At 37.8% G+C, this 27,996-nt stretch overlaps 3 protein-coding genes across 7 annotated transcripts; 1 reads left to right on the top strand and 2 right to left on the bottom strand.

Moving 5' to 3' along the window:
• Window positions 1–77: 77 nt before the first annotated feature.
• Window positions 78–9,423, top strand: AIM1 (Enoyl-CoA hydratase/isomerase family). The gene is made up of 18 exons (XM_059575862.2): window positions 78–289; window positions 374–445; window positions 799–861; window positions 969–1,025; window positions 1,180–1,247; window positions 1,371–1,452; window positions 1,555–1,610; window positions 2,273–2,575; window positions 2,829–2,915; window positions 4,139–4,313; window positions 4,802–4,923; window positions 5,182–5,345; window positions 6,410–6,664; window positions 6,983–7,104; window positions 7,216–7,337; window positions 7,483–7,631; window positions 8,538–8,676; window positions 9,113–9,423. Exons 1-18 carry the CDS (start codon window positions 196–198, stop codon window positions 9,155–9,157), a joined length of 2,175 nt encoding a protein of 724 aa, XP_059431845.2. The 5' UTR covers window positions 78–195; the 3' UTR covers window positions 9,158–9,423.
• A 347-nt stretch (window positions 9,424–9,770) lies between these two features.
• On the bottom strand, window positions 9,771–17,544 carry LOC132166419 (Tesmin/TSO1-like CXC domain-containing protein). Of its 4 annotated transcripts, none has more exons than XM_059577222.2 (10): window positions 16,831–17,544; window positions 15,708–15,815; window positions 14,251–14,428; window positions 12,399–12,758; window positions 12,163–12,183; window positions 11,936–12,039; window positions 11,766–11,860; window positions 11,191–11,607; window positions 10,631–10,922; window positions 9,771–10,186 (listed from the first exon to the last, which is right to left on the bottom strand). In XM_059577222.2, the coding sequence occupies exons 1-9, from the start codon at window positions 17,166–17,168 to the stop codon at window positions 10,660–10,662; spliced, it is 1,884 nt and encodes a 627-aa protein (XP_059433205.2). In that variant the 5' UTR covers window positions 17,169–17,544; the 3' UTR covers window positions 9,771–10,186; window positions 10,631–10,659. The 4 variants fall into 4 exon arrangements, with proteins under 4 accessions (XP_059433205.2, XP_059433206.2, XP_059433204.2 ...); XM_059577223.2 differs by having other exon boundaries at window positions 9,771–10,182; XM_059577221.2 differs by lacking the exon at window positions 9,771–10,186 and having other exon boundaries at window positions 10,240–10,922.
• Window positions 17,545–21,086: 3,542 nt separating this feature from the next.
• Window positions 21,087–26,067, bottom strand: LOC132165510 (RNA-binding protein-like protein). 2 transcript variants are annotated; one of them, XM_059576106.2, is made up of 3 exons: window positions 25,765–26,067; window positions 22,201–22,498; window positions 21,087–21,873 (listed from the first exon to the last, which is right to left on the bottom strand). In XM_059576106.2, the coding sequence occupies exons 1-3, from the start codon at window positions 25,970–25,972 to the stop codon at window positions 21,255–21,257; spliced, it is 1,125 nt and encodes a 374-aa protein (XP_059432089.1). In that variant the 5' UTR covers window positions 25,973–26,067; the 3' UTR covers window positions 21,087–21,254. The 2 variants fall into 2 exon arrangements, with proteins under 2 accessions (XP_059432089.1, XP_059432090.1); XM_059576107.2 differs by lacking the exon at window positions 25,765–26,067 and adding an exon at window positions 22,938–24,367.
• Window positions 26,068–27,996: the final 1,929 nt, after the last annotated feature.

Raw genomic sequence — 27,996 nt, 5'->3', positions numbered from 1 at the left:
ACAAGATCAGTTCCCACTGTGCGAGTGTCACGCTTATAAAAGCTAAACACCCATACAATGGATAAATGGTCGTCTTCCTCTGCAATCATCAGTATTTGTAATCCTCTATAATTGAGAAACTCTTCATCTTCAGCTTCTTCATCGTTAGGGAAGAAAAGAGAGCCAAAACCCTAGGGTCTCTGATTCTACGAAGCTATGCCGGAGGTTAGCGTGACCTTGGAGGTCGGAAACGACGGCGTCGCGGTGATCGCCATTTCTAATCCACCGGTTAACGCCTTGGCCATTCAGAGTGAGCTCCACGCCCGTTTTGATGTATCATTTTGGATTGTAAAGTTTGGTTTTGGCTGAGATTTTGTTTGTTTGGTTGGTGCAGTTATTACTGCGTTGAAGGAGAAATTCGACGAGGCGGTGAGGAGAAATGATGTGAAAGCTATTGTTTTGACAGGTAAAATTTTGTGTTTTTTTTGATACGATGCTTTGAGCTCACCTCTTTATTTATTTATTTGTCTCGGTGAAGTTTTATTTGTTCCATTTGATTGAGTTAATGGATCTGTGAGCTGGTGATTGCTTGGTAGTTCTAACTGAGAATTCTCTTGGAAATTGAGTTGGTGACAATTAGATTTTATTGATTAGTGATTATTTGGTGATAACCTGTAGCTCCAAGCCTCCAACACGTTCCCTGTGGATTTGTGAATATTGTTAAATATTTTTATTGAAATTTGTTTTGTGAGACTGATAGGTTAAGTGGCCTCTGATTTTTTTTTTTTTTTTTTGGAATTTGGAATTTCTTCATTGAAGGCAAAGGAGGGAGGTTTTCTGGTGGGTTTGACATCAATGTTTTCGAGAAGGTTCACAAGACTGGTACGAGTTAGTTTGACATACTCTGTACATTTGAACTTTAGAAATGTAGAATTTAGAGTCTGGGTTTTGTACTTAAGAATTCATTGCTGTATTGTTTGGTCCGGCAGGGGATGTTTCGCTCGTGCCTGATGTATCAGTCGAACTTGTGGTCAACACAATCGAAGGTATTTTCCTAACTTTAACCATCAGGATCTCGTGGACTTATTATTTTCCTGGAAACTTCACAGAAAATGCTTTTTTTTTTGGTGGTTTATATAGAAACGACCGAGTATTTGAGCATGTTTTGACTTTGTTAATTTTGTTTCTTCATAACCACAGATTGCAAAAAGCCTGTAGTTGCTGCTGTGGAAGGGCTTGCTCTTGGAGGTGGCTTAGAGTTGGCACTGGTTTGTGTTTGTTGTTAAGGAGGAGCGATTTCCTTTATTTCACTTTCTCTTTTTCTTTTTCATCTTTCTTAATGAATTTGATTGTCATTGCATGATTGCCTCATTCTGGTTGGCGTCTTGCAGGGATGCCATGCACGTATTGCAGCACCAAGAACTCAACTTGGCTTGCCTGAGCTGACACTTGGAGTAATTCCAGGGTTTGGAGGTATACCTGCATTCACAAACACACACACATACACACCCAGTTTATTGTTAATGTTTAATATTTCATCTTTTACAACCGTGAACTAATTGATTATTTAATAAGGCACACAACGTCTTCCAAGGCTTGTGGGGTTGTCAAAGGCTGTTGAGATGATGCTGGTAAGCATCACCTCCACCCAAATTTTCTTTTGCATTTACAATTGGTTAGAGCTCGTAGCTGACTTCCTGCACTTCCCAAATTTTCTACTTACTGATATAGATGCTAGTTTGCTTGTGAAGGAGAGGTAGAAGATTCTTTTTTTTTTTTTTTTTTTTTTCTTTTTTTTTTTAAGGCAAGGAGGCCAAAGATATTTGATGGAATCAGCCTGTTGGATAGAACAGTAAAAAAAGGGAGAAAAGTGGGGTGTTTGCATGATAAAATCAGAGCCTCGATAATTTGTTGTTTTAGATTTGAGGAGAGTTGAGTGGGAAGGGACATTAAAAGGTTTTTCATTGAGCATTCCTTTTATCTTGCTTTGGTTGGATGGTTGTGTGCCAGTGCATTTAACATCTAACTCTAATCTCTGGTGATAACAAAATTCTTTTTGAATCACCAGCCATGCAATTTCACTATGATTTGAATGTACCAAATAGAAAAATAAGTGCCTAGGAACCCATTAAAACTCCTTACTGCAAATATGCTGTGGGAAGAGTGAAACCTCCATTGATGCTCTTTATCAGGACAATTTTGTTTGGCGTCATCCTCCACACCTTCTGATTGTGTCTCTCTTTTGGTTGTGGTTGAATTCCTTTCTCATTAATCCAATCGAATACAATTGCAGTTATCCAAAGCAATCATGTCAGAAGAAGGGAAGAAGCTAGGTCTTATTGATGCTATTGTGGCCTCTGAAGAGTTGCTGAAAGCATCTAGGCTGTGGGCTTTAGATATTGCAGATAGGCGCAAGCCATGGATACGTTCCCTTCACAGGACAGACAAGATTGGTCCCCTATCTGAAGCACGTTATGAATTGAAAATTGCAAGACAACAAGCCAGAAAAACTGCCCCAAATATGCCTCAGCACCAGGCCTGCCTTGATGTGATCGAGGAGGGCATTGTTCATGGAGGATATAGTGGAGTTCTAAAGGTATGGTTGGTTTGGGAGGTACTGTTATCATGTGTAAATCATGTGTAAATTATTATGTTCCTTCGGAATAAAAGGCTATGCTTTTTTATAGTACTAGCAATTTATGGTTGTCTTCCTCTAGGAATCAGCTATTTGTTCTTGTTTTCCAGAGCAGAGATGCTTGGGTCACCCAGGAATCATAAGTTAATATTTATGAAACAGCTGGCTTCTCATCTGTTCATGTATGTAATAACAAATGAAATTATCATTGCAGGAGGCGAAAGTATTTAAAGAGTTAGTGTTATCAGACACTTCAAAAGGACTTGTTCATGTATTTTTTGCCCAACGTGCAACATCCAAGGTACTAGAACTGATTCAAGTACCCTCCCTTCCGGCTCTTTTCTTGTTTTTTCAGTTCAGGAGTTACCAGATTTGCGTGATCCTTGCTTGCGAGCAAATGGCTTTGTATACTCGTTTTCTGTAAGTGCTGTATTTTCATTATATCGTACTGAAAAATGCTACGACAGATTCATTAAATTTTGACTGAAAAAACCTAGAGTTTCTTGAACTCTTGGCTAAGCTGTAGAAACCTAGGGGCTCAGAATCTGGGGTTAGTGGCTTTTGTTTCTGAGTGGCAATTATTTTGCCTGACCAACTGTGCCGATCCTAATTTGACATGGGTTTTGCCAACAGATTCTTACTCAAATTTTTGTTTTTGTGATTCTCATAGAGGATAATGTTCCAAATTCTGAGAAATTAATACATAAGAATTTATGAATGATATGCATGCAGTACACTGACTTATTATATTATATTATAGCTTGTCCCGCATCTGTTTCTTCCAAGCTTCCTTTCTGTACTAGTTATGTATTGCAATACGTGCTCATTATATGATTGAACTTCATTACATGTTTGAACTCAAATTTTTGCACAACTCCTGTATTTTCATTTTTTTTTTGTTGATTGAAAGTGTTATATGGCCACTTGATATGGTGAGTTGTTATATTGCTTATGTCGTTCCTATAAGGTTCTTATTTTGAGGATCTTTGCTCTTCCTGTTCCAAGATCATGAAGAACTCGAATCTCCTTTTTCTTTCTCAGTTTAAGAAGTACAATTGTTGTTTGTTACCTTCTACATACAATTTCCTTTTAATAATGATATCACTTAATTCTGGACGTTCGAGTTGTTAATAATCAGAGCAGTGTGATCTGTGTCCATTCACTGAATGAAAATTCAAGTTTGATATGTGTAGTTTTTTAAGCAATAGATTTGAAAGAAAAAAAATGCCAATACGCGAACCACCTCAAGAAAGAGAAAAAAAAAAAGAAGTTTTTTCTTTGTGAAAATGTAATGCTGCAAATTATTAAATGAAGATCATAATAGATATCTTGATTTTTGGACAAAAATGAACACTCATGAAGAACCTTGTAAATTCATTTAGGTTCTGGAGATATAGAATTAATTTAAGCCTAATGCGCTTAGTAGAAACATTTTTCGAATGGTTTTATTAAGTTTTCCTGATTTGTATTCATAAAACTGAATTCATTTGTTTAATTTTTCTCCTTTTCGACGAGTCTTTACAGGTGCCTAATGTTACTGATGTTGGGCTTAAACCAAGGCATGTGAAGAAAGTTTCTGTTATTGGGGGAGGTCTAATGGGTTCTGGGATAGCTACAGCTCTTCTTTTGAGCAACATATATGTTGTTCTCAAGGAAGTCAATTCTGAATATCTTCTGAAGGGAATAAGAACGATAGAAGGTGGTTACTTTATTCACAGGAGTTATTGGGATTCACTATGTTATTTCTTGTCTAGATTGCTTTCACTTGGGAAGAACATTGTTTAAACAATCTTAGCCAAACTATTGCCTGGTGTAATTGATGAGAAGTTATCAGGTTGTCTAAACATGTGACCCTAAAAATTAAGCTGCCTGTCTGGGATTTGATTTTCAACAGATACATACCTGATGGTTTAGGTCTTATGCAATCTAAAATTCACATCATAGCAGCTTACTGAAGCTTGTTAATTTTTTAATAATCTTTATGTCCACAATGGAGAATGACACCAACTAAGATTGATTGCCCATCCTGATCCGCACTGCTATCAGAACTAAGGATAGGGAATCTGTTAGTGAGTCTGTCAAATGCCTGTATTTTACCAGGTGTTTGTTTTGCACATTCTTTTCTGGCCTGACTATTGAAATTTTTCCATGTTATATAAACTTATGACTCTAAATTTTTTGTGACAGCAAATGTTCGAGACTTGGTGAAAAAAGGAAAGCTGACACAGGATAAGGCAGAAAAAACTTTATCAAAGCTTAAAGGTGTATTGGACTACTCAGACTTTAAAGAGGTGGATATGGTCATAGAGGTGGGCTCAAAAACTCATTCTGATAGTGAAATTTGGAATTTCAAACCCACAAAATCCTTGTAACAATAGTTTCTATTTGTAAAATGAGATGTGGTAAACTCAGTCTACACTTGGCAGATGTGTTATTTTGTTCATGCTTACTCAATATGTTCTCTTTATCTACTCATTATCTTGTGTTTTCTAATAGTGTAACATCTTATGAATGGACAATCCTTAGTGCTGCCTGTTTGACATCATTCATTTTGTCCTCTTTTGCAGGCTGTCATTGAAAGTGTTCCTTTAAAACAAAAAATATTTAGTGAAATTGAGAAAGCCTGCCCTGCCCACTGCATTTTGGCAACAAACACATCTACTATTGACCTCAATTTAGTTGGGGAAAAGACCAGCTCTGAAGATCGCATTGTTGGGGCACATTTTTTCAGGTTATTTCATTTCTCTTCACTATACATGCTCTCTACTCTATCATATGCTTGTTAAATTTAAAGGCTGATATATATCATATACACCTTCTGATTACTTGTCTGAGTATGGCATTGCATAGTAGCTTTGAGTACCACACTCGACCAACCAGATCCTCCTTGAGATTTTTGGCAGTAGATATCAAACCAGTGCTTGCTCATCTTGCATTTAGGAATATTAAAATAGTGGTTAACCTAGGGTCCTTAGTTGGGCTCAACCAACAGAGGGAACTACTCAAGTATTGAACTATGAGAGCCTCGTATCATATAGATCAGTCTGAAGCACAAACTCACTTCTCTGCATGACAGAAAAATCATTCTCATTAAACAAAAACTGGGAGACTCTAGTTTCTAGTAGATCTTCTCCCCTAAAGTGCTGTTTGGCATCCAAGATTGCCTTGAGCAACAAAGGTTCCAACCACATCTAGCAGGTTGGATTCTTTCATTTCTAATTGTCTCATAGGCAACCAATTAATTATAAGGCTTTTTTGTTTCTCGTTATATTTTTTGCCTAGTGTAAGTTGGGATCTCTTTGTACCACAGGTTCTGTGATTTCTTCATTCAGTAGAAATCTTGAAAGCACCTTCTGGCTTTTTAAAGAGCACTAAAATATCAGCATGCTAAGATATTAAGCTGGGGTATAATTTGCATATAAATTGATAGAGCTTGCATGGATTTTTCGTTCAGAATATATTTTCAGTTGAAATTATGGTTATTCTGTTCTAGTTTGACAATTAAAACTGAAAACATGATTACAGGGACATGTCTTCTTCTGGCTTTTTTAAATGAACTAAGCATGATATTATCTACAATTGTAATATAGAATTTCTTTACTTTTAAAGAGCAACTGTTTCACCTTCATGCTGTTAAGTTTATCAACAGCATTAGTGTTTTGTGGCAATGCTTCAAGATATCCCATGATATTAATATGTTATTTTAGTACTGTAGCCACTCTTCTTTGATTCAAGCATTTCTAATGATTATGCCTTTCGTTTATGCTTTGGTTAATGTGGCTCTTTGATGAACAGTCCTGCTCATGTGATGCCTCTTCTGGAGATTGTGAGGACAAAGAAGACATCTGCTCAAGTAATTCTTGATCTCATGGCAGTTGGGAAAATTATTAAGAAAGTTCCTGTAGTAGTGGGTAACTGCACTGGCTTTGCAGTCAATAGGACATTTTTCCCATATTCGCAAGGTGCACATATTCTGGTAAATTTAGGTGTGGATGTGTTCAGAATTGACAGGGCAATCCGCAGTTTTGGCCTCCCCATTGGTCCTTTCCAGTAATCTTCTTCCCTTAACAGTATACTTATCATTTATATTGTTTTACATGTATATGTGCATGTGGTGGATCATGTTTTTTGCCACTGCATGTGCTGGGGTTGGGGAAACATCTTAACGGGGGAAAAAAAATCATGAGGAAAATTCAAGTTTTAATTTGGTTATAGAAGAACCAATAGAGACATAAGCTTTATGTGACTTGAGCTTCCCGGTTAAGCCTTAAAACTCTTTAAATTGTCACCTCATAGAAGGCCTCAAACAGTAACCTTAAAAATCATTTCAAACCATGATGCTGATTACCTTGTCCTCTTGATTTGCAGGCTTCAGGACTTGGCAGGATATGGAGTATTCATTGCAACTGCGAAAGAATTTGCTAACGCATTCCCTGACCGCACATTTCAGACACCATTGGTTGAACTTTTGGTGAAAAGTGGAAGAAATGGTAACAAGGACTTTTATAACCACCCATATGAATCTTGCTTATTTTCTTGAAGTTGCTAATCATTTTTTCATGTTTGCCACCTGGGCTCCCTTTGCGCTTCCATTATTTTAGGTAAAAACAATGGAAAAGGATACTACATTTATGAAAAGGGGAGCGCGCCAAAACCTGACCTTTCAGTGCTACCAATTATTGAGGAGTCTAGACGACTCACCAATATAATGCCTGGTGGAAAGGTACTGCACATGAATATATGAACATTCCATTTCCATTACATTGTGCTGCTTCAAATTGTTTATGGCCTGCTTTTAATCTTATGACACAATATTACAATATTGGATATCAGCTAATGTGTTTGCTGGATTATGTTAATGCTGGCAGCCTATATCTGTTACTGACCAAGAAATAGTGGAGATGATACTCTTTCCAGTGGTGAATGAGGCATGTCGTGTTTTAGATGAAGGAATAGTTGTTCGAGCATCAGACCTTGACATTGCATCTGTTCTTGGAATGAGTTTTCCGTCTTACCGGTGAGTGACTTTATGACCAGTATCTTCTTAAGTTGGACTTTGAAGTAATCAATTCTTCCTATTGCAAACTTTTTCTAGATGCTTTTCTTCCAAACATTTTTCTCATGGAGTGTATTGTGGCATGCTTCGCAAGTGTCAACGCTTGCAGATTTTCTTGATTTCTGTGCATCATTTTCAGTTTACAGCTTGTATTTGTGGGCCCTTTAGTATTCTCCCTGTGTACATGGGTTGCGCCCCTTACGCTTTTTAATACATTGATATTACTTATAAAAAAAATAAATAAAAAATCATTAGATATATATCTTATTCAATTGAGTTTATGTAGATATTTTGCAATACTATTTGTCAGTCTTTATGCTCAGCCAAATTTGTATGTAACTGTCTGCTCATTTTGAGTTCGTCAATCGTCATCTTGCCAAACTGTGACGGTTCTGTGTTATGTTATGTACGCTTAATAAATTATCCCCTGAGGCACCCTTGAATGCACAATTGAGTCCGCCCAAGCCTGCCCGGCGGCCTTCCTCTTAATGAGAATAATTTGTAATTGCTGAGTTTTTCTGTCCTCTTAATGAGAATAATTTGTAGTTGCTGAGTTTTTCTGTGGCAATAAGTTGCTATATCTTGCATGCATAAATCTATTTGGTAAATCCAGTTCTCCTCTACTTGAAATCTACAAGTTAAAAAATTAGGTTTACTAAGTGAAGAGGGACCATGATCTATGGATGGCTATTCTGCGAACATCAGAATTGCATTATCGGCCATGAGAATTTACAGATTTTCACAAAATTCTTATCCAAAATGGGCTTGAGATATTGAATCATAAATGTGGTATCTTATGACTCTTACATTTCTTTTGCCTAGCAATAGTGTCTCATAATTTCACAGCAATCGTTTCTTTTTTTGCAGTGGTGGTCTTGTTTTTTGGGCAGATGCAGTCGGACCTAACCACGTTTATATGAGTCTCAAGAAATGGTCAGAACTGTATGGCAATTTTTATAAACCATCAAGGTTTTTGGAAGAAAGGGTGACAAGAGGCATCCCATTGGTAAGAACCCTTGATCAGCTTCTTGTTTGTTTCATTGCAATTTCAATTTACCTTGAATAGTTTAAATTTTTCCATGCCATTGATGGGGGAGGGTTAAATGAGGTTGACCCTGGCATTAATTTTGATAGCTTACGGTCGTGGGCTTCTTTCATTGTGATTTTAAGTTATCCCGAACGGTGTAGTTTTATTCCGTGCCATTGAAATGGTTTAGTAGAAACCCTTTATCTATATAATGTTATCATTCTCCTGCAAAGGCAACTTGTCTAGTACTGATATCATCTTCCTGCAAAGACAATTAAATTTTTTTATTAAGAAAACATGGGTAGGATGGAAGAAAGCAGTCAAACTGTTCCTCTATCTCTCTCTTTCTCATGGCAGTGAACATTTTTCTTCATAAGAAGGAAAAAGTAAATGATATTGTTGCTTTCTCCTGCAGAGTGCACCTGCTTCATCACCTCCAGTATCAAAATCACGCTTGTAAGCAGTAATTTAACTTCAAATTGCTGAGCATGGAGAAGAACAAAGAAGTCATGTTTTTTTTTAACTGGTGGTAAATAAAAAAGCCATGTTTTTGGCTAGCTTGTAATTTTAATAGATCTTCGAAATAATAAGATTTTGGTTTCCCGTTGTTTTCTGTTTTTTAACCTAAATTCCAATGTGAGCTCAAAAGTTTCCCTCCTGTATTAGTAGCATCTCTTTGTTGTATCACTCTGGTTAGTTGTTGACAATCCAAGCAATCTTGATCTATTCTTTTTTGCCTGGTTCTTAATATAATACAAGAATTCCGAGAGGTATACAACTCAAGTGAAAAACAAAAAACAAAAAGGAAAAGTTTTACCTACCCCATTGAATTGACCCGCAACTAGGGTGTGGGATCTCCTTCAATAGAAATCCACCACTTGGCTGTCTCTAATCTCTAGTCAGAGTCTTGGAGGACACACAACCAGACTGTGGATCTCTCTGGCCATAGAGCCGTGAAGACCGGCCACGACTTGGTTGTTGGGTTGTCCCCTTTCCACTAGTGAGGAGGTTGACCAGCCAAGGTGTGTTTTTTTTTTATCTCCTCTTTAATTGTTTATTTAATGCAAGTGTACAATGGAGAATTTCAATCACGTGACACATTTTTTGTCAAAATTAACAGACTGCTGATAGAGGGGAGAACTAAAGGAGTTGTGTACAATTGAGTGGCACTTTTTTTATAGCTTGTTAGACAAATGCAAATCAGGTGTCAATTTGAGAAGATAAGCGTAGTTTTCCAAACAAAAAAACTTCAACTTTAACTAACCCTTATGAACCAATTTCCACCATTTTTTAGATAAAGCAGTCGAGAACTTAAAAACGAAACCATTTATATTTCTATATATTTCTCCTTCAGCGAATAGTGCCATTTTTCCAATTCGATTGATGCTCAAGTCCTCGACAACGGCAATACGTTTGGGTTCCCGGGGAAGCAAGTTGAAGTCAACGGTCCCAATTTTATTTCTTGCCTTCATTTATTCACATCAACTGTCTAATTAAAGAACAAATATCAGTTGTAAACATAAAACAAATTAGTCTTGAAGATATTCTAAGAAACGTATTCCACCATAAATTATCAAACTGCTCTTTGTTTCTCTAGAGATGTGAATAGTTGAAAAAATTCCTAGCGCCTAACAATACAAGCTATATTGTCACCAGCATTTAATAATCTAAATCATATCTTATGCAATTACAAGGTGCAGCATATTACACCATTTTCTGCTCAAACTATGGTTGAAACTGGAAATTAATTTAGAAATATATTAACGGCGTAGAAAAATAATAATAGAAAAGAAAAAAAAAAAAGAAAAGAAAAGAAAAGGAAAACATCAGATTAGATCCCTGTCAGCTCTAGCAATGAGGCCCCATACCATGTTCACACTGCATTCAAGAAAATCCCACAATGGTGTAGTATTTTGGAGATGCAGGGGAATACCTTGGGCCAATTTCTGTGTTAAAATCTTTCTACATCTCCTTTTCCGTCTTCTGTTTGCTATCGCCATTTTCGGGGAGGAGTGGAACTTTTGGAAGGAGGTCAGCAACTGCTGGAGTGACCATCTGAGCAGATGTTTTGGCCGTAGGTGGAACAACAGTTTTTGAAATACCATTTTTAACTGCTCCTTGTTGATGCCCTGCTTCAGTTTTCACATTGGCATTGGCAGCACCATTACTCAGTAGGTCTTTTTGACCGCCCAATTCACTTCTGGCTAATGATGAACAGTTTGTCTCTGTAAATGTGTCATGGAAGAGGATGCCATTTATTCTCAATACTAAACCATGCAAAAAAAAAAAAAAAAAAAAAATCATTGATAAGTTACACACGCACCCGGTGGGACATGAACCCACGACCTCACCCTCCATATTTTCTGTGGGTTATTTCTTGACTCTGTCGTTAAAGCTTTTTGTTGTCCCAAACAATGGTTTATTCGTTTCAAAAAATTGATATGGCTACTTTTCATGCAACTACTAATCAAACTTAGAGGGAGATTAACTTGCCTTTTATTTCTCCAAAAGTAATGAGCCTATTAAGACAGTCTCGAAGCTTTGTCAGAACAGTCCTTTCCTGCTCTGTAAAGACCTCTGTCATGCCTTGTCCATCAGGCAACTGTGAAGACGTGTTACCATGACCCATCAACCCATCAGACGAAGCAGATCTCATGAACATCGCATCTACTTCATCACACATCAACGCTAAAGTTCCAGGAGACATTGGCCTTCCTTTTGGCACATCAGCGCCATCTGAACTGGAATCTTCGGCACCAATTTTATCGGTCTGGGTTGCACTTGAACAGTCATCAGCCACAGCTTTCTCAACATCAGGTTCCTTCCGGGTTTGAAACCTTTCTTGAGTTGAAGAAGCATGGGAAGTTTCTGTCTGATCTTCGGCTTGCTTTTCTGTTTCATTTGTTTGCTCTGGACATATTAATCAAGTTCATCATATATTCTAGAATCAATTAAAAAATATCCTATAAAACCTCTAAATGCACCTCACAACTCCCCAGTAATGAAAATTTAGATACCATTGTACCCAGCCAGTAATACGAACTTCTTACACACAAATCACGATATACCTGTAATTGTTCTGGCAGCTTCTCCTGCTAGGACAACCAAAACCGAACAAAGCTCCCTCACATCCTGCGGTTGGATGATGTCTGCTAAGAGAGACCTTAAACAATCATATACAAGTTAGTATTGTAACCAAGCAGGTTAATGACATCTTCCTGAATACAACCATTTTTACCTGTACGTAAATTTTGAAGGGCCTAGTGCTGCATTGCCACCAACACGAGCACCTGGGACGGAGGACAAGGAAGAGGAGGGTGCAGAAGCTTTGAGATGATTTGCCTGATAAACATAGAAACAAAAACTTAAGTATACTATCATGAATTCTGAAGGTAGTACCCAAGCGTCAAAATGAGAGGAAGTTCAGTGGTAGTAAATAATCAAAAATTACAAGATTCCACGTACTAAAGAGACAGCAGCCATTCCCTACCAATGCAGAGACGATCATTAATAACTTCAGTCACGTCTTTTCTTGACTAAAACATAACTCTCAAAATCCATATTAAAAACACAGATATGGTCAAGTGATTTTATTGGAAGCCAGAATTTGAATAGCAATAATTATTCACTGATGTTCTCCCTTTTTAGCCATTAACCACTCAAAATATACTCCTCTTCAAATATGCCAAGATCAAGTTTACCTGTTGAAATTGCCCAAGCCGGTGAATGGATGGATCCTTAGCTGCTGAAGAAAAGAAGAGGTCAGCACTTCTTCTTTTCTTTGACATCGGAGGGGATGCATAGCCAGAGGATCCAATAGCTCCAGTTATGGCAGCATTCGCTGCCTGTTGAATATATGCTATGTTGTTGCCTTGATCTCCGTGGAATAGAGCCTGTCTCTCTTCACTACCCTCAAAATTCTTGCAGTCTATGCATTTACAATTTTCAGAGCAGAGAATGTTGGCTTGAAAGCACTCGCAGTACTTTTTGAGGCACCCAGACTTTTTGCAATGGCATCCCTTATTGTGCTTTCCCAATATTAAAACTTCCCCAGCCTCCTCCTGCATATAATTCAAAACAACATCAAATGTTTGTCAAGGAACAATGTTTAAAAGTATACTAATAGTGAAAAGTTCAATAAGTGTATTAATAAGGTAAACATTTCAATTTATTAGTTGAGAACATGTTGTTTTCTTTTTTCTATGTTGATATGTTCACAATGGCATTATACAAAAAAGGGAAAAATGCAAAATTAATCCTTATAGTTACACTGATTTGCAATAAGCTCTTTATGATATAAAAATTTGTTGAGAACTCACTGTGGTAAGCAAAAATAACAAATAGATCATTGCACCCAACTTCCGTCTAAATATTTTTACAGATACCATCAAATGCCACTTCAATATCAATCATATTATGACACATTTCATCACCAATGAAAAATATAAATATATAAATATTTATTTTTAAAAAAAAAACGGAGAGGATCGTTGAGCCACCTCCTCCCGTTTTTATTTTTTTATTTTTTTATTTTATACTTATATTACTTTAATTTTTTTAATTTTTATTGTAGGTGACGTGTCATAATATAATTGGTGTTGGCATGGCATTTGGCAATTTCCATAAAAAATTTGGACAAAAGTTGGGTGCATGGACCTATTTGTGTTTTTGCTTACCACATTGAGGTCTTGGCAAATTTTTATACCATATGGAGCTTATTACAAATTGGTGTAACCAAAGAGGTTGATTTTGCATTTTTTCTTACAAAATATTCTAATTATATATAATTCAAAAAAAAAAGACCACAAACACGCACACACAGCCCAAAAAAAAAAAAAAAAAAAAAGCTAAAACATGCACATAAAGGTGGAGTGCAATAAGTAACATAATAATAATAATTCACTATTAAGTCACCACTTATTTCAAAAACTTAAGAAATTTTAAGAAATGTTAAGAAATTATGAATTTAATCATTTAATTAATATTTTAACACTCTCCCTCATATGTGAGCTCAAACTCTACCTCAATAAGTGAAGCTTATTACATGAAATATTTAACTGAAATTGAGGGTAACTATAGAGTAGTGTTCAAACTCAGAACCTCTATTTTGATACCATGTTAAATCACTACTTATCCCAAAAGTTTAAACTTATAAAAAATTGTAAATTTAATCATTAATATTCCAACATTCTCTATCCACCAATTCTTAGTAATCATCTTACGCACATACCAGGAAACTATAAGCAATACCGTAAATTCCTTCCTGATGTCACAAAGTTTTAGCACAACGTTCCCATATGAACAACAATAAAAGCTAGAATAGATATCTAGAATGGTGTCTCAGAAATAGATCCATCATTGACAGTAACAAAGATGCCACAATGGCTAGAAACATGTAAAAGGGAACCCCCAAGAAACATTGGTAGCAGCATTAATAACAAGATAGCTAAAATACTAAAACCTCTTACATGTTGTGCCTATACTAAAAACTGAAAGATTACCTCAGCACCTGGTAAATAAAATTCAAAATGTAGCATTATTAGATGAACATACCCTACTATCCCGCAATGCATGTGGGCTGCTGGCAATTTTTGGCCTGAATGCATTTGGATTACGCTCTAAAGTAGCTTCTACAGCTTCTCGCCTAGCAGCTTCATTCTCAACGTTGTTATAACAATTTACACAGTTGCACCCATCACAGTATATTCCAGATGCAAAACACTCACAATACCTGATTGACAAAACGAGCTTCACATCAGTAAAAATATCTCATAAGAAATATTAAGTGGCATACAATTTATACCAAAACGAAATTGCTGCAAGATAATTGAGAATGTTAGCAGGAACAAAAGTTACTTAGAGGCACAACATAGTTTGTCTTTACGCCAATAGAAGCATAGGATCAAGCCTCGTGTATTTGAATGCTTCAGTAAGTCTAGGTTATGGACTTACAGGGTTTCCTCATACAATGTGTTAAGTTAATCAAACACACATGAAGGCACATATAAGTACAATGTGAATGTGACCCAATTTTTTGTCCAATAAATCTGATATAAGGCACATAGGATCAAGCCTCATGTATTTGAATGCTTCAGTAAGCCTAGGTTATGGACTTATGGAATAAGCGTTGCAGATGCTGATGAGAAATTTGTCGAAGGAAAAACATAGTTTGAACGAAGAAAAGCCAGTCAATAGTTCAACAAAAGTTGCAGTACCACAAGGGCATTTGCAGTATGTGTAATTATGGTACAAACCAAATGTTAATCTGCACTTACACAATCACTTTTTTTTTTTATCAAGTATGAGAAGAATTTTTTGATTCATTAGTTGCGTAATCCTGTTACCATTTATACCCTTGGGTTGAGATTGCATTTGCCTTCAGCCTACCCCAACCCAACCAATTTTTACCATTATCAATTACGCCGATTTATCAACCAGTGCATATTGAAAAATCAATTGAAAATTGCAAAGCAAATACACACAATCGCAACACACACACAGAGGAGAATGGAAGACGACACATATCATTCTCATAGAATTCTACAACATGCTATGTACTATTCAGAGAGTACCCAACTACTAGCTACCATTTGGATTTATCTCCTTGATCAGAACTCAAAGATTGCATGTAAATATGTAGCTCCTTAGCTAAAAGAAGAAACAATGAATTAAGAAATGAATAATTTTTCTGCCTTTTTGGTTCATAAAGAATATTCTGGCAAAAGGTTGCCAGCTCTTGTTATGGAACCTAGAATAAAATGGTAAAAGAAGTGAGTGGGACCACAGCACCATATTAAATGGTATAATTATAAAGTTTATAAATAAATAGATAAAAATATGCGTTTATATATTTGGGCAAATACATACATCAGAGTGGGTGAGCGTGCGAGCATGCGTGCTTGTGTATACTTATAAATAATGTGTGCCTGTCTTTATACAAGCATAGTAATTCAAGTGTAGAACAACACACCATCTTATACCAGGAGAGCATAAAGAGGTCATGTACTTACAACTTTAAGCATCGTGAGTGTTTACAATTGCATTGTTTTTGCTTCTTTGGAGTAGCATCTTTGACTTCGGAATTGGATCTTGGTCTTGATTTTGGTGAATCTGGTTTTCTGCAGAAAGAAGGGGGTAGGGTTACACCAAAATTAATAGATACATCTTGAGCTTCTATCATGTGCCATATTGGCAAAGTATTCGTGTACGTACAACTGCTTCCATAAACTTCAAGTTTTGAAGCAAATGTGTCTTTACTATATGCATAAAATTTAAGATCTAAAGGCATATCAATGCCAATCCCACTTTCAGTGGGGTTTGGGGTTGGGAGAAGCGTTACAACACGGGCTGATTAGCTTAAGGAACTTTTACCAAGGCACAGGGACAAAAAAGAGTAAATAAACAAATAAAAAGCAACAAAGTTCAATTTCATAGATGTGGCATAGATAACCTAATACACCATTATAGAATATATCTATAACATGGAGAATTCATGCAGAGATAACAGGGTAGAAATTGTGCTTGAAGGAATTATAATAATATTTATTATTTATCAGACAAATACATGAACAAAATGAATAAACCCAAAAGTTCCTGCTACACCTTTTCGACGCTATAATATGAAGATGGATTGGGTGAGAAAGAAATTGCTGAGTTTTTGGAGATTAAAAGGACTAAAAAATATGGTAGTGGCAAGAAATGAATCTTTCCACGGCTCTATAAATATAGGAATTAAATAACTAAAACGATCTACGAAAGCAACAAACAAAGTAACCAAATTTGAATAAGAGTTCCATATAAAGAAACCACTGTAACTTCAATAGCCAGGATGCCAATCAGGGCCCTCAAAATTTCCAGAAACATAGCAACTTCACACGTCAAAAGCAAATCTTTCAAACAAAATCCATGGGATAAGGAACTTTCTCAGTAAACCAACAAATACAATAACACACACTTCACTCCCCAACAGCCAAAGCTTCCAAATCAAACAAAAATTCCTTCTCAACGAACCACAAGCACTCCTCCAAAAGACCAAATCATTCAAACTAATCAAGTTTTATTCTCAACAAACCAATCGCCCAAACAAAAATCGAAATTTTGTAACTGAAAAAAACCAGAATTGAACAAACTTACACAACCCTCACTGGCGGATGAGACGTATGCGGCGGCGGCGGCACCGGAATCGCCATTGCAACCGGCTTCGGCTGCGCTGGTGCCACTGTCACCGTGGCCGCAACCATCTGCGGCTGCGGCTGTGGCTGTGGCTGTGACTGCGACTGCGACTGTAATTGTGGCTGTGGGTGCTCCGGCAGGGCCACACTTCCGGAGCACCCACCGCCGCCACCGAAGCCTGTGAAATCCAGCTGCCTCGCGAGCTTCTTCGTCGCTGGAGCCTCCGTCGACGCCAAGGCCGCTGCGCCGTCCGATTGAGCCTTCTTCAGAGGGATATCGCTTCCCTCACCCTCTCCCATCAAATTCAAAATTAGAAAACTCAATCAAAATTCCTTTTTCTCTTTTCAATAACTCAATCCGCTGATAACTCCCAAATAATCACCAAAATTCCTCAAATTCAGATACTTTCAGATCCAAAACCAAATCGTAAGCCACCGAGATAAATTCAAATACAGAAAAATAAACGATTTCGCAGCTGAAAACGCTGAAGTTCAGCGAATAGTGACCGAAATTGAGAGGGCTTCGATTCGCACACAGAGAGAGGAATTCAAAAAATTGTAAAAATTCAAAAAATTTCAAAGAGAGAGACACAGTTTGGGACCTTAAGAGAAAGCAATGGATGGAACGAAGAAGAAGAAGAAGAAGAGAGGAGCAAAGGGACCTTTTGTTGTTCGTCTCTGCTCCCTCTCTCTCCCAACCTTTTGAAATTCAATTTTGTGAATATTGGACGGTGGGATCACCGATGGTTGTTTGATCAGACGGTGCACTTTGGAACTAGTTATCGGACGGTGGGAATTCATAGGAGTGTGAGTAGTCAGTAGCTGACCGTCGGATCTAGGAGGATGATAATTTTCCACAAAAGCGAGTCTGAGCGGAATACTGTAATGGAAAATTATCGGGTGCTTTTGTCCTCTACTGGAATCTTGCCACGTGGCTATGATGGCCCTATTGAGATGACGTTTGTGAAACGTGTATGGATTTGATTGGAGAGGAGAGAAATCATTGAAGGGGTGGAAAACGAGGGAATTTTGTAAAGATTCCGCTCCGTTAAAAGTGAAAAGTAAAATAAATTTGGCGCTAAAGGGTCTGCGAGGAGTTGTTGAGTTGGAGGTAAAGGCAAGGAATGGACGGCCAAGATTGGAAAACGGATTTCTAGCGAAACACAAAGGTGCAGTAATTATCAAATATTACCACTTGTGACTAATTCGTTGTCAGTAAATCAATTTTAAAATTTATTGTAAAAATTGAAATCGATAAATAAAACTTAAAAATGGGCCCCTAATATCATCAGCATCTAGGGGTGTGCAAATGGGGCGGTTCAACCGCTAACTGCTTTGGTAGGTAGTTATTAAAAACCGCTAACCGTCTACCTTTATAAATAATAATATTAAATATTTTATAGTAATAAAATATATTAAACACCAAAACAGGGTCGTTTGGCCGTGCTTTGCCTCCATTTGGTTTGTAATATGTAGGGTAAAGTCCACTTAACCCCCTCAAACTACCACCCTGATGACAATCTACCCCTCAAACTATCAATTACGACAATTTACCCCCAAACTACCAAAACAATGACAATGTACCTCCCAATGCTAGCAAAATGATGAAATTACCCTTATAGAATTTTCAATAAGACAAAAATACCCTTAAAATTTTGAAAAAAATAAATAAATTTTAGTATTTTTGTTTTTATTTTAGTAAGGGTAATTTCGTTATTTTGTTAAAATTGTGGGTGCATTGTCATTGTTTTAATAGTTTTTGGGTTAAATTGTCACAATTAATAGTTTGAGGGGTAGATTGTTATTGGGGTGGTAGTTTGAGGGGGTTAAGTAGACTTTACCCTAATATGTATCCAGACATATTATTTGTTTTGGTTTTGGGCCATTTGGCCGTGCTATGATTCCATTTGGATTTTGTCTTTTTAATTTTTTTCATTTGTATTTGGATTAATGAATTTGAGCTATTTATGACTATGTATGTGAAATATATAATGTGGTATGTGATGTTTTGGGCCAAGCCTTATTCAATAATATTGGCTGGTCCAAAAAAACAACATATTATATATATATATATATATATATATATATATATAACATTTTGACTTTAAACCCTTAAAATAAGCCCCAAAAATAGGCAAATTAAATGCCCAAAATACTTTAAAAGCCCATATAAAAAAATGTTATAAAACCGCCGATTATTGGATTGAATAACCGCTAACCGCCGGTTATAAAATAACAGCTAACTGCCTAGGCGGTTGTGGTTGCAGTTATTAAAAATCGATAACTACCCAAGGCAATTGCGGTTAGCAGTAATAACTAATAACCACCGGTTATAACGATTTGCACACCCCTATCAGGATCCACTACCAAAGGATTAACCATGGCTGAGATTTTACCATATCAACATTTATTGCCTCAATCAATTTAACATTCATCACTTCTTCTTTTTTTAAAACAAACCGGCATCCATTAAAGCAGAAAAAGGTTACAAGAAAGACACCAAGCTAAAAGCTTAGACATAAAGCTAAAAACAAGCTTTAACAGATTAACCCAATCCAAACAAACCGCAAGCATCTCTAAGGAGGTGAAAGTAGAAGTCATCTGCGAATGCAGCCAATGAAAGCCGTAGCGTAATCTGATGAATACTACCATCGGGAGTACGAATACCCCTATTAAACATCTAAACAGGCTTCCTAAGAAGCAATGGAGATTTAGATGAAATGTAACAGTGGAAAAAATGTTTCCAAAAAGAAAAAAATATATATACTTCACAAACAAAAAGTCTGAAGTCCAACCGGATTGGGTTAAATACTAAGCAACAAAGCCACAAAAAATGATAGAAAGCTACACAAAATAACATGAAAAAACTCAAAACACAGCAGCTGCAACGGAGGAAGGCTTCGGCAGAAGCTGCTTAGCACGTGAGACCCACGCGCTGGGGCATTAGATCACTTGCAGGAGCGTGTGGTCCACGCCCCAGCGCGTGGGGATTAGATGGGGCTACAGAGAGCTTCGCCAAAAAGCTAGAATGCCAATGATGGTGGAGGAGAGGCGTGTTTCTGGCTGGGATTGATGGAGAGAAGGAGATCGAACTTTGAAAAATCCAATCTTCAAGCATACATAGATCCGGCCGGTGAAGTGGAGGAGACGATCCATGGCAAGAGTGGAGCGGAAGGAGACGATCCATTATGGCTGCTGTTTCGTAAGGGTCAAGGATAAATCGTCATAGACGATAGATAGATCTAGAGAAATCTCTAGAGAAAAGTGAGTTCTCTCAATAGAAAAACTCGTAAGGAAAATGAACAAAAAACATGAAAAGGTGATGGGTTACTCCTCTAGCCGTTGTGACTAAGCTTGAGACAGGAGGGAGAAGGGAGCTTTTTTCGGTTCAATATTTATTATAGTTTTTAACATTTATATAATTTGATAACAGCAATTTAGAATTTAACCAAATCATCCAATTATATGTAAACATCCCAAGCTTCCCGCCACAATATCACCATCTCGCATTGAGTAAATAAATGAATCTTTCTTGTATCAAACTGATTATGAAAAAATGGTTTTATTTCTCACGTATAGGTGATGCAATTGAATGCTTTACATAAATATTCTTATGATGTATTTAACTCGATACCTCGCAAAAATGATCAATCACACTTCTTAACAATTTGTTAAATCCAATGTTTTCTGATTAAAAAAAAAAAAAAAAAAAAAAAACACCTATTGAACAAGATTTCTCATACAATTTATATAGCCTTGACTCGGTTAATAAATAATGTGCTTCATATTATAAACAATTGAGAGTACTTAACACCTCCACATCACCGTAGTCTATCTCCTCGAAAAGACGAGACAAATAACCACAACGCCACATAGATCATAACAAGTATTTGCAAGAGCAAAAAATACATTAAAAGAACAAAAAAAAAAAAAAACAAACAAACGACCTATTCTCTACTTTGAACGAATAATACTGGCCCCTACGAAACAGCCTCTTGAAATTATGCGGCTTGGGAAGCCCTTGAAAAATATGAATTTATCTTGTTGACCGCAAAGACTCGGAATAAGAGTAGAATGGTCCATGAAAATGACAGCAGAGCAGACTCCACGATGGGAACACGTAGCTCAAGCATTATCGACCAAACAAAAAAAAAAAAAAAATCTAACGCCGCCACCGATATTTTGCCCTTTTTTATGTCGACACGACAACAACAGGACTAATAATTGCAAAATCGAGTATTTTACCTACTTCAAGTTATACAACATTACCAAGGTCAGAAACAAAGCACCGAGTTTAGTCCTGAGCTGTGAATATCCATCCTTCCTCTCTAGACAAAAACTTAAACCACAATTACACGTGCAAATTTTGCCCCCCTGGCCCACTTGCTAGTATGCATTTCCAATTCTGTCTCGCCCCACAGCACGCCGATCATCTCGTCCCCGTCCCACAAACATATCCCGGCGATAGTCTTTTGGTGGTGGGCCGCCCCTTATTGGGGAGCGGCTTCTCTCTCTAATATCACGAGTCCAGCGGTCACGATGAGGAAATGGTGCTGGTGGTGGTACTGGTGGTGGAGATGGTGGCCTTCTCTCAAATCCTTTCCTTCCATTGAAGATGGGATCCCTTCCATGGTTGTCCCTATGACCCCAGTCTATTGGCATTGGCCTATCAAACTTGCTCCTCCCTCTGTAGTCATCTTCTGGAAAGTCCAACCGTTCTCTCGGCATGTGGTGATCAGAAAACCTGCCTTCGTGCCTTGGAGGTGGTAAACCACCAGCTCCAAACTCCCTGGGGCCATCCCTAGCCCAACCACGAGGAGGGGACCTATAGCCATTCATCGTCCTGCCAGGGGAACGTTCCATTGGAGGGCCAGGGAAGCGCCTTGGGGGAGCATGTGGAGGTGGTGGGCCAGGATAGCCTCTCCGAGGACTTCCAACAGGTGCATGGCGAGACATGTTGCAGGTGTTACAGTACTCCCGCCTTGCAAAATTCAGGTTTCTACACCTGAGGCACGATCAAGAAAAAGTGAGATTCGGCCAAGAATCTACACTTCTCAACAAAAATGTTTGCACTTAATACCTACCCGAAAACTAGCAATAGAACAGCCCCAAAAGGGGAAAATATTTAAGCTAAAATACACATTCATTGTCATTCTCAAATTATATATAAATAATAAATAACAAAAAAATCAGCAAGAATTAGAACTTGCAGAACACTATAAACAGAAGCCAATGAATGATATTGGAAATAGCAAAACTGTCACATAATCACGTGTACAGACAATCAAGAAAAAAAGTAATTTGCAATATAAAATGCAAGATATCAACTTACGAAAGATCTGGGCAAACCCAATCGCCTTCCCTTGGACGCACATTTGGATTATTTCTACTCATGCCTTCGCCTCTGAATGGCCCAGGACCAAACCCAGGCCCATCAAAAGCTCTACCAAATGGCCTGCCACCACCCCTTCCTCGACCATAAGGGGGTGAGGAGTCTCGATATCTACCCCTCCCGCCACCAAAGTCGCGGCCGCGTGGCCGACCACCAGTATGATTAAAATCAGGACTGTAACGATGATCTGCATCCCTATGCCGTACAGGAGATCCGGAACCTGCACGAATTCTGTATCCTGAAAAATGAAAAGCCAGTGAAGTCCAGAGATATGCAAAGCCTAATAAGATAAGGGGAAAAAGTGAAAGTATAGAACACTTATGATAGCTGAAGATCTGTGACCATAAAACTTCTAATGAACTATTCCGCAAAGTTTGCAAGGACAGTTACCATCATTTGGGGCATCTCCTTGCCATAGAGAGCAGAAAACAGAATATTTTTGTGAAAAGAGTAAGAATTTCACATGATGACACCCATGTGTCACTTCCCAAACAAGTAATCCATATCACCAGTGAATATAACTAAAGCAATGAGCAAGTCAAACAGTGGTTATTTGTACTCACCATACACTGTAATTGCTGATAGTCTTCAAAAAGAAAACAATTCCGGAATTACTATATACAGAGCCACATCATTACCTTGTGGACCGCAACATACTTAAAATTATATATATTTACCTAAGCCCCAAAAATCATGGATCCGGTGCAACCATAAGTTAATACAGCACGGTAGTAGCAATAAGGAAGTGAACTTCATCCATATCTGCAGCCTGCAGATAGCGAAGACAGATATGTGCCTAATAAATACTAATCCAGCCCATAAAGCAATACCACCAGTAAACCTTCTCCCAAAACCTCATGAGTTGAAACATGCCGTCAAAAAGGAGCAGGAAGAGCAATAGCGTGAACCCCATAGGAAATCTACCACCAAAAGAGCTCCCACCAAAGGGCAAGCATCCAAATAATACCCACTACCAACTTGGTCTGCCTTTTTTCAATAGCCATATATGAGTCTTGTTAATGCCCCCCATATCTGACTTAAAAGCAACATCAACTTCAAAAGTTTCCACCAGCCAGAGTTAACAGTTGCTCAGAATGAGAAAGTGTTCTGAAGCCTTAAAGGCATGTCAAATCCCAGAAGAGTAAAAATTCACAGTTACTGTTGACCATTAACTATGTCTTCTACAACTTACAAACAATCAAAGTATCAAAGGAAAGGGAACACAAACGAAAACAACAATCCAAGAGTCTAAAGAACTGAAGTCATTTTCTGTACCAACGCACCACTCGTCAGAAATGTGATAATAACAAAAACCTACAGATGTCCAGCAGAAACTAGAGGTAACATACTAATAGAAGTTTTCCAAACTCCCAAGCATCTACTATCCACGCGACAACTCTTGAGGAGTACAATGTCATACTAGTTCCTATAAAACAATCTGATTCACCCTATTTCACCAACCAAGGGGAAGAACTAATAAAAGAAAACCCCAACTAAAACATCATTCCACATACGAATAATCCAAATTCTCGCAAAACAACCACTAGAATCTATCAGTAAGCAGGAAGTACAGAAGTATATGTTTCCACACATTAAAGAAACCAATGCAAACCACAAATTATAAAGCTCAATGTTCACCACAAAACATCAGCTTCCAAAACAGTGTCAGCTCCTGTAAAGGTAAATTCAGTACCATTTTACCACACTGAACTTCTTTCCGTAGACAAGCAATCTTATTTCATTTTCTTGTATTCTTCTTTTGAATGGTCACCAAATAGAAATACCATCACAATAATGCTCAATGATGGTGTGGTTCTCTGATGCTTTGTCAAGTCATATGACCATCTTGGAACCTTGCAGATTCATCACCAAAATGATTGGCATTCCCGATTACACAGTATCTATGTTAACCCAACCCGTTCGGCTTTATCCCCAGAAATACCCATCACCATGACTTGCAACAAATGAGACCCAAGCCCTTATTTTTGGTGATGCTGCACCCCATAAATTCAAACACAATGAACACTATCCCCCAACAGCAAGTACCACAAATATATTTAGTTCTAATACATAAACACATTTGCCCCAGACCATGATCCAAGACTGCACTCACACCAACATGCCTTCCTCAAGGCCCAGGTGCTTGTAGGCAACATTCAGAGCTGTAACACATAATAAAAAAATTTATTTGCAGTTTGATACTCCATAAATGGTAGTAGATCCACATGACCCACATGCAACATAAGGAATAGTCAACAGGTCCTCAAAACACCATTTGTTGGATGACTACACTGACTCATCAAGCAATATAATTTGAACAAAAGAGTAAAGATAATAAAACTTATTTCGAGAAAAAAAAAAAAAAAAAAAACAAAACAAAATGTAGAATTTATGGTAACTAGAAGTCTATAACTATAATTAAATTAGGTGCAAATATGGGAGAGAGAATCATAAAAAGAAATTGAATATGGAGATCCAAGGTCTCCATCTTCCTTGTGAACTGTATTAGAAATATGCGAGATACAAGTACATTGAGTATGGAGATCAATCACTACCCAATTCAGTTTGCATAAGCTGTCATTCAATTTAAGAGGAAACTAAGTTTATATCCTGTCCTTTCAGCATGATTCCTCCTCTAAACTATGCCACTCATTACCACAGGCCAATAGTGGCACATTCCAAAGAAATTGAATCGCTCCATTTTGTTTAAGATTTAAAGCTACAAATCATCATCCATAATGGCATCATTGAAAGTAAAACAGAGCCACCAAAAGCAGGCATCTCAAACTTTCACCACTATTGTGATTAAAGTAACTGGTCATTTCAGCATTCCTATTCACAACTATGATTTACTCATCAAAATGTACCACAACGAAGTAATTCAACTTCCATGGGATGCACTAAGAGATTTTTCCAATAGCATAAACCTGCTCGGGCGGTAACACACTATCTAGATTTCCACGTGGTTAACCAAAGCTCAACTATCAAGACAAAGTTTAAATATAGAATAACAGCCTTTTTCCCCATATCATTTAATCATGTACACTAATTCCGATTTTCTCTAGAATCAATATATTTAGGTTCCTTTCACATTAACCAATCAAATCTGTAAGTTGATGCTCAATAATACTCATAAGTCATAAGAAAGCTGCTTCTTCATTGCGATAAACAGCATTCTCAATCGCATTGGACAAGTGAATATAAAAACTAATTCAACCGAGAAAAGCAAAATTTAACCAAAAATAAATCCAATCCGAATGTTGACCTAATCAATCATAATTCTTCGGAACCAACTAAAAAGTACATAGAGCAACACATACAATTAACAAAAACCCCAAGCAAACCTACTTCAACGATCTAGGGTTTGGAAACGCGTTAATTTAAACCAAAAAGATACACCTCATATGAATTTCAGATCCCATCGAAAAGGACCTAACTCTAGCAATTAAACAATCAGCACAGTCAAACAATAAACAAAAGTAAGAACCAGAGAAAGAGACGAACCAGGCTCATCGGAGAATCGATCGGAGCGAGAGTACGGATGAGGCTCCCGGCGGACCTCGCCGGGCTCGTAGTCGCTGACGCGTCCGCCGCCGCTTCCGTCAGCTCCGGCGCCGCCTCCGCCGTCACCGCTGACGGAGGGACGCACGACGAGGCTGCTGATGAAAGGCTGGTGGTGCGGTGTCGTTTGGTCCTTTTCTCTTGCGGACATTTTGAGCGACGAGTGCGTGCCTGATCGCTAAGATTTCGATGACAACGCAGATGTATGTAAACCCTAGAGGAACTCTGAATAGGATTTTTGTCAGCCAAATTACGGGAAAGTGCAAGTCTTTTCCCTATTTTACAGCCAGCCACGAAATTTTCTTCGGCGTCCGTTCTTGATGGGTGAAAGGGATCCGTCGTCGTTTTGCCCTCTTAAACTCCATGTAGTTTTTAACCTTTTTTAAGTAGGAACTTTGAATAGGATTTTTTTTCAGAGTAGTAACTCTTTTACTAAACAGATGAGTACTAACATGTCATTTAGTACTCGCCAAATGTCATTTCCCCTTTCCGCCTCATTAGAAAAAGAAAAACAAAAAAAAACTTGTCAAATGTAAATTTGGTTATATGTGTAGGTGTGATTTTAAACACTTGTTTGGATGGGTCAATTCTCATTTTTGTTTTGGATTTTTTAAGAAACACATGTTGAAAATCTGTTTGGCCCGTTTGTCCCAAAACCCAACTAGAATTTTGTTCAGAATTTTAATCCAAAGCGAATTTCACATTGGCCCAGTTCGCATACCCGAACCTCAAGGTTGGGCATGACACTAGACTTATTGAAATGCTAGAGAGAGAAAGAGAGAATACTAGTTTTTGAGAGTTTGCATGATCGAAAACTTTCATGAACTCAGGGTTATAATCGGAGAAAGAGATGTTATTGGAAGAGCTAGCTATTTGTGGACGAAGGTGGCTGAACAGTGCTCCGGGACTGTAGGCTGGAGTCGTGGACTGGAGGGGGTGCTTCACAACTCTAGGTTGGACTTTGGAGAATGAAAAAATGAAAACTGGGAGAGAGAGAGAGAGAGAGAGGGAGAGATGCGGACAAGTGTGTCAAACACCATCCAGGGGACGAAGACACAGCGGCAGTAGTATCTTAGGGTAAATTTCGCCAAACCCTTAACCTACTCTACTTTAGGTAACCCATAATTTTTTTTTTTTTTAAATTTGTTTTCGTGTTTGTCCTAGATCAACAAGAAGGCTGGGCTTTTCTGAAGGAAGGGGTGTCCAAATTATGAAATGTTGGGTCTAATCTTCAATGGCTCAACCGCCACTGGGGTTCTCCGCCATTCCTCCACTAGGACACCACCGGATAGTGATGAAGAGGATGAGTTGAATGATGCATTGCAGTTTAGAATGCATGTTAGTAATGGCACTAACACTATTGGTAACAATGTGGGGGTTGATCTTGGTTCTGGGGGTGGTCCTAGTAATGAGATGACCTATCAAGCTAAACCGTTTGAAGAAAGAGTTGTTGTTACAGGACCAATGATGAATGAGTAGCGGGAAAGGGAGTGCAGGGGTTGGTGGAATTGGTGCATCATTTTCCAATACCATGAGTAGGGCCATTGGCATACTGGATGAGATTGCCACAGGCCTGGATGATGAGCGGTATCTTAAGGCATGTGAGCTCTTTTGGGATGATAGCATCCGCAATGGTTTTATCGCATTGCCTCTAGCAAGAAAGAAGGCCTGGATTGACAAGCTCTAACTCTTTTTGCTGGACCTATGGTTTTAGTTTATGCTTGCATGCTAACTGCTATGTCCGGTGTTTGACCATTTATAATGCTACTTGTTGCATTATTTATTTTTTCAGCATGAAGCTATGTGTTGTTTTTTATGTTGTTATGTTTTTATTTTTTTATTTTGCAAGAACAATTTACATGTAATATTTGTGCCACGGGCACTTTTATATTTGTGGTACATTCGGCAATCTAACTTAATTGATTATGTCATATGTTTGCTTGATCTTCTATGAAATTGATTGCTGTTTACTTCATGATTGGCATGAGGAGATGAGTTTTCTTCTATAGGCTCTAGAGCAACAAGTCATTATTAGTAATCAAGTCATATTACGCGATATGTTTCCTTGATGTTATATTAAAATGGTTGCTGTTTATTTTTTTTCAAGATTGGAATGAGGAGATGAGTTTTCTTCTATAGCTTCTTGATCAAGAAGTCATTAGTAGTAAACAAGCT

Source organism: Corylus avellana, chromosome 11 (genome assembly GCF_965113065.1).
Source record: "Corylus avellana chromosome 11, dhCorAvel1.hap1.2, whole genome shotgun sequence".
Taxonomy (NCBI): Eukaryota; Viridiplantae; Streptophyta; class Magnoliopsida; order Fagales; family Betulaceae; genus Corylus; species Corylus avellana.
Note: the sequence above shows the minus strand (reverse complement) of the source record. Positions and strands in the feature narration are given on the sequence as shown.

Coding starts and splice junctions, on each gene's coding strand:
- LOC132165510 (XM_059576106.2), bottom strand. CDS start 25,972: ATGTCCGCAAGAGAAAAGGACCAAACGACACCGCACCACCAGCCTTTC. Junction 22,499..25,764: donor TCGATTCTCCGATGAGCCTG/GTTCGTCTCTTT, acceptor TTCATTTTTCAG/GATACAGAATTCGTGCAGGT. Junction 21,874..22,200: donor TGGGTTTGCCCAGATCTTTC/GTAAGTTGATAT, acceptor ATCGTGCCTCAG/GTGTAGAAACCTGAATTTTG.
- LOC132166419 (XM_059577222.2), bottom strand. CDS start 17,168: ATGGGAGAGGGTGAGGGAAGCGATATCCCTCTGAAGAAGGCTCAATCG. Junction 14,429..15,707: donor CACTCACGATGCTTAAAGTT/GTAAGTACATGA, acceptor TTTGTCAATCAG/GTATTGTGAGTGTTTTGCAT. Junction 12,184..12,398: donor GGCTTGGGCAATTTCAACAG/GTAAACTTGATC, acceptor CTGCATTGGTAG/GGAATGGCTGCTGTCTCTTT.
- AIM1 (XM_059575862.2), top strand. CDS start 196: ATGCCGGAGGTTAGCGTGACCTTGGAGGTCGGAAACGACGGCGTCGCG. Junction 1,248..1,370: donor GTGGCTTAGAGTTGGCACTG/GTTTGTGTTTGT, acceptor GGCGTCTTGCAG/GGATGCCATGCACGTATTGC. Junction 1,453..1,554: donor AGTAATTCCAGGGTTTGGAG/GTATACCTGCAT, acceptor TTATTTAATAAG/GCACACAACGTCTTCCAAGG.